This window comes from Leptonychotes weddellii, chromosome 4 (genome assembly GCF_054177405.1).
Source record: "Leptonychotes weddellii isolate Sample4059 chromosome 4, ASM5417740v2, whole genome shotgun sequence".
Lineage (NCBI taxonomy): Eukaryota > Metazoa > Chordata > Mammalia > Carnivora > Phocidae > Leptonychotes > Leptonychotes weddellii.
Genome location: NC_138372.1, coordinates 19,391,231 through 19,401,102, shown reverse-complemented (window position 1 = coordinate 19,401,102; position 9,872 = coordinate 19,391,231). Strand labels below are relative to the sequence as shown.

The following is a 9,872-nucleotide window of genomic DNA, read 5'->3' as shown; positions in this document are numbered from 1 at the left end:
AAAAAAAAAAAAGAACGGAGTTGTTTGGGTTTTTTAAAAGATTTTATTTTTAAGTAATCTCTACACCCAACATGGGGCTCGAACTCATGACCCTGACACCAAGAATCACACACTCTGGGGTGCCTGGCTTAGTCGTTAAGCGTCTGCCTTCAGCTCAGGTCATGATCCCAGGATCCTGGAATAGAGCCCCGGGTCGGGCTCCCTGCTCAGTGGGAAGCCTGCTTCTCCCTCTCCCACTCCCCCTGCTTGTGTTCCCTCTCTCGCTGTGTCTCTCTGTCAAATAAATAAATAAAATCTTAAAAAAAAAAATCACACACTCCACCAACTGAGCCAGCCAGGCACCCCTAAAGAAGAATGGAGTATTAAGAAGAACAAAAAGAACAAAGCTGGAAATATCACACTCCTGGACTTCCATCTATACTACAAAGCTATAGTAATCAAAACAGTATGTTACTGGCACAAAAATAGACACATGGATCAATGTAACAGAATAGAGAGCCCAAAGATAAACTAACTCTCATATGGTCAATTAATCTGACAAAAGAGACAAGAATATGTAATAGGGGAAAAGACAGTCTCTTCAATAAATGGTGTAGGCAAAACTGGACAGCTACATGCAAAAGAATGAAACTGAACCACTCTTTTAAATTATATACTAACTCAAAGTGGTTAAAGACTTAAATATAAGACCTGACAGGCAGTAAGCTTTTTGACATTGACCCTAGCAATAGTTTTTTGGATCTGTCTCCTCAGGCAAGGACAACAAAAGCAAAAATAAACAAATGGCACTTTATCAAACTAAAAGGCTTTTGTTCAGTGAAGGAAACCATCAATAAGATGAAATGGCAACCTACTGAATGAGAGAAGATATTTGCTAATGATATATCCAATAAGGGGTTAACATCCAAAATACATAAAGAACTCATGTAACTCAATATAAAAAAAAATTGGCACAGGACCTGAGTAGACATTCTTCCAAGAAGACATACAGATGGTCAATAGACACATGAAAAGATACTCATCATCAGGGAAATACAAAGCAAAACCACAATGAGGTAACCTCTCACCTGTCAGAATGGCTAGTATCAAAAAGACAAGAAATAACAAGTGTTGGCGAGAATGTGTAGAAAAGAGAAATCTTGTACACTGTTGGTGGAATGTAAACTGGTATAGCCTCTATGGAAAACAGTATGGACGTTCCTTGAAAAATTAAAAATAGAAAAAAATAGAACTAGCACATGATCCAGCAATTCCACTTCTGGATATTTATCTGAAGAAAATGGAAACACTAATTCAAAACGACATATGCACCCCTATGTTCACTGCATTATTTACAATAGCCAAGGCATGGAAGTAACCCAAGTGTCCACTGATAGGTGGAAGGATAAAGAAAATGGGATTATATATATACATATATATAATGGAATATTTCTCAACCATAAAAAAGAACAAAATCTTGCTATTTGTGACAACATAGACAGACCTAGAGGGTATTATGCTAGATAAAATAGGTCAGAGAAAGACAAATACCATTTGATTTCACTTATATGGAATCTAGAAAACAAAACAAATGAACAAAGAAAACAAAAAAGAAACAGACTCATATATACAGGAGACAAACTGCTGGTTACCAGAGTGGGGAGGGGTTGGGGGCAGGCAAAATAGGTGAAGGAGATTAAGAGGTACAAACTCCCAGTTATAAAATAACTCATGGGGATATAATATACAGCATAGGTAATATTGTCAATAATGTAAAAACTCTGGTGACAGACGGTAACAAGACTTTCGTGGTGACCATTTCACATTGTATATAGATATCAAATCACTATGTTATATACCTGAAACTATAGAATATTGTATGTCAATTATACATCAATTAAAAAAGTGAATGGAGGTGGGTTAGGGTGTTTTACTTTGCACTGATGCAATGGTAATTCCAATTTGATATTGTTGCCCAATGGCATAAGACAGTGTGTATCACCACTCCTTAGCAGATGAGACAGGACAAAACCAGCCCTGGGAGCATCAGTCTAGCAGCTACAAGTTCTTGTTCTGGAACATCCCCAGAGGAAGGGCCCAGAATGACATTTCTACTTTACCTTGTATAGTACTATAGTTTTAATTCACTTCAGAGAATGGTAGATCTGCTTATTACTTCTAGAACATTCCATAAAGGAAGGAAAAAGGGGAAGAGGAAAGGAAAGGAATACCGAGGCAAACAGAATGTTTATGCTCAGACCAAACCCCTGTGATCCTTATAATCAGAAATTGTTATAGCTAGAAGAGAGCTACTGAGAAAACTTGGGGCCCATAGGTTAAATGACTTATCCAAATACCTACGGCAAGTTAATGGCAGAGCCAAGATTCTTCAGCCTTCTGTGCTCCAGTCTAGTTTTTGACCTCCAAACTAATGGTTCTCAACCATGGTTACACATGAGAATTACCTAGAGCTTTTAAATGCCCAGGCTATACTCCAAACTAACTGAATTAAATCTTGTGGCAGGGGCACTGAGGTATCAGTATTTTTTTAGCTTCTAATGTGAAGCCATGGTTAAGAACCACTGTCCTAGATCATGGTGCCCCCTTCCCCCCAAAGACAAACAAATCAGAGATAAGGAGGATTCTGTGAACAGGTTTATTCAGATCATCTAGCAGAACCTCTTGGCAACTACCATAAACTCCAGGCCCTTCGAATTCTAAGCCAAGGTCAGATTGGCTACCCACGACCACTATTATCACCACCACTGGATTACACAGTATTATAGAACACAACTATGATAGCTTCATTTAACCCAAATTGAAATAGTTTTTCACAATCAGGAATTTTTTTGTCTTAAATGTTACAAATGATGTACCCAAGTCCAGCTGATTGTAGAACCAAGGAACGAGCCCTGAAGCTGCTGCTTGGACCACCTGTGACACCCCAGGAGCTCCATCCTGTTTGTCAAGGAAAGGGCAGCATCTGCCCTTATTCCACCCCCAAACCAATCATCACCTAACCTCCAGTCTTCTTGCCAGTCTCAATTTTTCTCAGGACAGCACTTTACCTAATAGCTACCACATGTTAACTCACGAAAACTTACTACAAAAGCTTTTTTAAAATGTTTATTTGTATTAAGGAGTGGAATGGTGCAAGAGTACAAAGAAACTTAGGCATTTGGGCCCTTGTTTCCCTACTATTCACATTAGTTTGGTAAAAAGGAGATTAAGTAACATTAAAGGGAGTGGAAGAAATGAATATAAATATATCCAGGGTAGCCCAGTCCTCTAATTCATTAAAGGATGAACTGAAATTGTTGGCCCAATTCACACTTATGTGAGAGCCTACAGAAATTTTATTCCCTTTAACTGCTCTAGACCTGTGTGAAAAAGGGAAATGGACAACATTTCTATTACAAGACAGCAATCTTTTATTGAAACTTTTTTTTTGTCTAAAACTATGCATGGAGATTAATCTCTTGTTCATAAATTAGGATAAGTCTAACATCACTATTCCAAACCGGCAGTATTTACAAAAATGAACCCTTTCTTTACTTTATCACCAGGTTCACAGAACTAAATTTTAAACCAACTTCAGTCTAGCTTTTAAAATCTTCCTGCCATCAAATGCCCAGCAGCCCTTATGGGGGAAGGGGCAGCCTTTTGACAGCAATATTCATCATTCACCAGGAATGTAGAACCACAAGTGAACAACAACAAAAAGTTTAAATCATTCCAAACAATTCCTATTTGCTTTCCAAAAGCATGCTTTGTCTAATTCTCCCTTTCTATACAGACAGGGGGAGAGGGACCCCAGAGAGCATAATAATGTTAATTAATCTCTTAAAAAAGTGAACAAGACGGTTTAGTGTGTGTGCAGATGAACTGCCATGGATGACACTAGCAGATAATAAAGTAAGCTTTAAACCCCGTTAACAGGTACTTTGACAATTGGCCAGCTCAAATAGATACTTTTAATCGGGATCAAATGTGCAATTTTTACTTTCCAGTTAAATATATTGCCAAAATCTTTCAAAGCAGATAGAGAATAGGCTTCTCGGAAATTCAAATTGAAACGTTAAATAATAAAAAGTACCAGCTTATTATATAGTTTCTGACAAATGTGTTGGCTGTCAGAAAGTAATTCTACCTCAGTTGCTAGTAAAAAGGTGAATCTAGTATACACATAAAATGGCAATATTACAAGACTGTAGTGTCACCTGTCAAAACAAGAATATCTAGAATGGAATTTTTAGTAAACACTTGGAGATGAAGGGCAATCAGAATACAAGAGAAAGCAAAATCCACATAAATTAATTCCTAATTTGAGAAATCAATAGAATGTATGCATAAATTGATAAATACTGTCTCCATAGGTCACTAATTCCAAAGGACTAGTTAGTAGTTATTTTCTAACTAAATTATTATAGGACATTCTGGTGTATGCTCTCTTCTTGTGATCAGTTTGTTCTGGAAAGACTCCAGTAAGCAGGTGCCCTTGAAAACAGCTCAGCAGAAGGCGGCTCTGAGGCAATCACTTCATTTATAAATTTGCCAGATAATAAATACCAAGATGACAATAATCACGGACAGGACAAGCACCAGGATACAGATCTTCTTGCGAGATTTTTTCTGAGGAGAAAAATATATAAAGAACACACTCATGAGACAAGTAAAAATTTTAATATCTATGACTCCAAGAGTGTTTCATAAATCTGCCTCCTTGTAATCCCAGCATTAACTCTATCCGTGCATGGCTATGCAGAGACCCTCCCAAAATCTCAACAGTTATCAGCGCAAGGCAGTAGTGCAAATTCTAATTCCAGATCCCCTAATACATTTCTGCAAAGGGATTGTTTATACCTATGCTGCTAGGCATTATTTGTAATAAAATAAGTTATTTGTGCATGTGTATTTTAATAAAGGTTTTATACCTATTATAAAATTTTTGTTTACTGTAAAAAATACAGACAAGCAGAAAGAAAATAATCATCTACAGATAAAACCACTGACACTCTGATTGTATTTTCTCATGATCTTTTATCTATGCATATTGTTATTTGACAGAATTGGGATCATACTGTATGATGGTTGATGTCTTTCTCACTTAACATTTTAGCACAAAAATGTTATTATAAACTCTTCATAGACATCTCTTTTAACTCCCACATAATATAATATTGAGTGGATGTATATAATTTACTTCATAAGTCCTTTACTGTCTAACACTAACATCATCATTCAGTTTTTAAAAGGAAACACTATTATTAAATACAAATTTCCTTAAGAACATTTCCAGGTAAAATACAACTATCTTAGGAACATGGAAAATGATTGAAATGCTGTTTATTAAAAAGCCATACAGCACCAAACGGAGAGGAAATGAAGAGGACCTCAATCACAGTACCTGCACACTTGAGATAAAGACCCAGGTAAAAGTCACAAAACCAGAGTTTCAGCTAATATGTAAAAAAAATAACACTTCATACAAAGTAGAACAATTAACTCCCATTTATTCATAGAAAAATGATAACCCCCTACTTATTCACAAATAGCAGTTGGAATTGATTTTCTGTCCATCCTCTGTGGCTGCAGTCAACATAAAGTAGCCACAAAGTCCTACTTTGTACCTATTACTATACTAATTGACAAATTTTAGCTGATCAGAATATAAAATTAGCCTTATACCAGATCTAGGTATCATGCCAGCTTCTGGGATTAGCCTTGTAGCTAAGAGCCTTCTGTGTCAGTTTATTCAAGGACTGATGTCTTTTTGTAGATTTCTCCACAGAGGAAAATATTAAAAGTGGACTGCGACTGCAATTACGACCACTGGCCCCCAGCTGAAGCCTAAGCCAAAGCCTGCAGCTGTTCTCAGTGTGTCAGTGAGCTGTGATGGCTCATGAAGTCTGCAATACAGTGACTTTCTTTGGTATGTGCTCTTACCTGATAGTAAGCAGCTCGCTGTAACTGATCAGTGGCTCTCTCTACATGTACCTCTGAGCTTTCCACATTGGCTTCTATGCTGTCTGCAAATAAACAGAAGGGCAGTGGATGTTTTTACCACAATCAGATGTTTCAAGATTGCAAATTAAACACACTCTTGATGTTGTGGGTCCTGGTTTCACCATTCCACCATTCCAACTATCCAGCCATGGAATCAAAAGTTACTAACTGGGTAAGACGATAGCTCTATTCTTCGGAAATAAACACTGAACTATTTTAGTGGCAAAGGGTTGTGAAGTACGCAACTTACCCACGAATGGTTCAGAAAAAATTATGTATACACATGTATATTTAGAGAGAAAGAGAGCAAGTCTAAAGCAAATGGGGGTAGAATGTTAACAAGAGGTAAATCTGGGTAAAGGTTATAAAGGAATTCCTTGTAGTCTTTTTATTTTTGCAACTTTTCTAAACTTGAAATCATTTCCAAATAAAAAACTTTAAAAAAAAGGTTACTAATCCCAAAATGGCTTAAGTTTCTGGAGATAAAAGCTGGGAAGCCAACAGCTATTTCCCTAAACAGCCAAAGACTTAACAAGAGGCAATGGCAAGTGAGCTGAGTAATCACGGAGGTCTCACTTTAGTTTCTACATCTGACAATATAAAAAGGGGGCCAAAAAATGAATTTAATAATTTTTAAATGGCATTCGTAATTTCCTAAGATATGTCTTACTGACTTCTTCACACACAAGTACTACTATCAACTCACCTTGAGGTTAAAGGTATCAATGATACATACCAATTAGATCACCTTGATCATGGATCATCATGGCCAAATCTTTAAATATTTGATTGACATCCAAAATATCAGCCTAAGGAACATAAAAAATAATTAACATCAAGCAACATGTTAGACAATTCAATTCCTCTACTTAGCTAAAATTTTGGTGTAAACATAACACATGTGTTTCTAAGGCTTATAAATCATGCTTTCTCCATAAACTGAAAATGAAAATAATTAATATCTACTAAATGCCTACTATGTGCCAAGAACTATACCAGGTAGGTAATTAAAGCACAGACTCTTGAAGCCTGACTGTCAGCTAGAGAGAACCCAGTCTTGCTGTGTGAAGTTAATCCTCCACAGTCTTGTGGTACCATCTTAGGTTAAGAACCTCTCTGGGCTGTCCCCTCTAAAATGTGGACAATGACAGTACCCATCTCCTACTAAAGTGCAGAAGCACTAAATAAGTTGATATATTTAAAGTTCTTGGAACTGTGCAATACGTACTTTGTAAGTGTCAGCTATGATTAATCATTACTTAGTTGGTCCTCATGACAACACAATGAGACATGTATTATCCCCATCGTACAGAAGAGAAAAGTGGGGCTCAGAGAGGTTTGATGACTTGTCCCAAGGTCTCAAAGCTAGCAAGTGGCAGAGCTGAGAATTAAAAGTTCATGATGTTTTCATTATGTTACTATGCCTCTTTGATATTTACATTAATCATTCACTCTATGAAGTCAAGTATCTTTGAGGATAATAAGGCTCAGAGAGGTTATATAACTGTCTAGTCACAAAGCTGGTCAGTAAGGAAACTAGGGATTGCAGCCAGAATATCTCTAAAGCCCATGCTCTTTCGATTGCAATACACTGCCTCTCAGAACGCTACAATAAAAAACAATGCTTGAAAGCCACGACTTCCGAATCATAACTTGGCAAGACTAGTTCTTACCAGAACATCAAAACCTTAATTACTTGCTAAGAATCTACTGTAGTAGGGACAGTCTGCTAGTTGCTGTGGATACAAAAAGGCTTACTAGCTAACGGAGGTGGGGGGTGGGATGAGCACACAATAAGATAAATAAGAAAAGTCATTATATAGGAAGTGACTACTAAACGGTTATAGGAAGGTGTGTAGAGGAAGGCTTGCAGAAGCAGCAGGACTTGAGTTGTACCTTTTTTTTTTAAAGCTTTATTATTGGGGCACCTGGGTGGCTCAGTCGTTAAGCGTCTGCCTTCGGCTCAGGTCATGATCCCGGGGTCCTGGGATCTTTTTAAGATTTTATTTATTTATTTGACAGAGAGAGACACACAGCGAGAGAGGAAACACAAGCAGAGGGAGAGGCAGAGGGAGAAGCAGGCTTCCCGCTGAGCAGGGAGCCCGATGCGGGGCTCAATCCCAGGACCCCCGGATCATGACCTGAGCCGAAGGCAGATGCTTAACAACTGAGCTACCCAGGCACCCCTTGAGTTGTACCTTAAAGCAAAAGGGAAGCCATATAAACAAAAAGTTAATTGAGTTAAAGAGCAAATAGCCCAGCTTGGTTATAACATGGGTGTGAAACCGTGATTTATAATAAGAAATATATATTTAGTCTTCATCCCATTCCTGGATCAGAGCTCCTAAAACCCTTGAAATTTCCTAAGTTGTAAAAGAGAGAAAATTAGCTTTTGTTACTTATAACACATCCCTTTCAACCACACCTGAGCTTAAAGAACAAGCCCCTCAGGATGGGGGCTGGTTGCCAGGGGAACCAACTGTGTTATCAGAGGGCTGGAGGCTGAATCAACCACCAAGAGCCAATGATTTAATCAATCATGCCTACATAACGAAGCCTCCATAAAAACCCTAAATGGCAGGACTAAGAGTGCTTCTGGGTTGGTGAACACAGAGGTCTAGGAGAGTGGTGCAGGTGGAGAGGTCATAGAAGCTCCTCACCCCTTCCACATATCTTGCCCTGTATATCTCTTCCATCTGGCCGTTCCTGGGTTGTATCCTTTTATAATAAACCAGTAACCTAGTAAATAAATTGTTTTCCTAAGCTCTGAGCTGCTCTAGCAAATTAATCAAACCCAATGAGGGGGTCATGGGAACCTCCAACTGATAGCCTGTCAGTAAGCATAGGTAACAACCTAGACTTAGTTGGATTCCCAAGTTGGGGGGAGGGTTTGTGGGACTGAGCCCTTAAGCTGTGGGATCTGATGCTAACTCCAGGTACAGTGTCAGCACTGGGTTAAATTGTAAAACACTTAGCTGGTGTCGAAGGATTGCTTGATGTGGAAAAAGCCCACACATTTGGTAGCCAGAAATGTCAGATGCGCAATGTGAGAGTCGAGGAGACACAACCTCTATTCCATTAGAATAGGATATTAGATGTATATTAGATGTAGGAAATGACTGGATATGAAAATCCAGTCCCAGCTAAGGCACTCGGACTTAATGCTGAATGCAGAATTTGTGAAGCGCCTATTATGTTCCTGACGTCCTCTACCTTACATTCCTTTCCTTAGCTCTGTGTTTCACTCGACTCTCTGCTATAACAGTATTTCTAACGTTAGAGAACCAAGTCAATGGTTAGTTGCAGTAGGTGAAAAGAGAAAAGATAGGACATCTTTGAAGGCAATAAAATTATCAAACTTGAGGATGAACTGTGACACTGATGGTCTCTAGGGCAGTGGGTCTCCACCCTGAATGCACATTATAATCACCTGGGAAGTTTGAAAAAAAAAATCTTGTGAATATTTGCCCATTTTTAGCCTAAAAAAAAAAAGGAATTTCACATAGTCAAAACTAATAGTTGGCATGGGAGGGAGAACAGCTGGGCATTTGGGGGAAAAAGTCTTCAAGTGACTCTAAGGTACAGTCAGATCAGAGCCACTGCCACAGATGAAGGTCATGGAGGAGCTCCAAGTTTCTCCTCTCTACAAACCCCCTCCTCCTCATTGCCCACCCCCCGCTCCAGGGATGGCAGTCCTCTAGCTGCATGGAGGAGAAAATTACTCAGGTTTAAGAATATACGTGTCACATGAAAAAGTGCTCAATATCGCTCGGCATCAGGGAAATCCAAATCAAAACCTCAATGAGATATCACCTCACACCAGTCAGAATGGCTAAAATTAACAAGTCAGGAAACGACAGATGTTGGCGGGGATGTGGAGAAAGGGG

The 9,872-nt window shown here is 38.5% G+C and overlaps 1 protein-coding gene across 2 annotated transcripts in view; it reads right to left on the bottom strand.

The window, feature by feature from the left end:
• Positions 1 to 2,621: 2,621 nt before the first annotated feature.
• STX12 (syntaxin 12) overlaps positions 2,622 to 9,872 on the bottom strand; it is a 36,531-nt gene continuing 29,280 nt past the window's right edge. For both annotated transcript variants that reach the window (XM_081817860.1, XM_081817861.1), the window contains exons 7-9: positions 6,722 to 6,794; positions 5,926 to 6,008; positions 2,622 to 4,611 (exon numbers count right to left, since the gene is read on the bottom strand). In XM_081817860.1, coding sequence (XP_081673986.1) covers positions 4,519 to 4,611; positions 5,926 to 6,008; positions 6,722 to 6,794 — 249 coding nt within the window. In that variant the 3' untranslated portion in view covers positions 2,622 to 4,518. The remainder of the gene's footprint in view (positions 4,612 to 5,925; positions 6,009 to 6,721; positions 6,795 to 9,872) is intronic.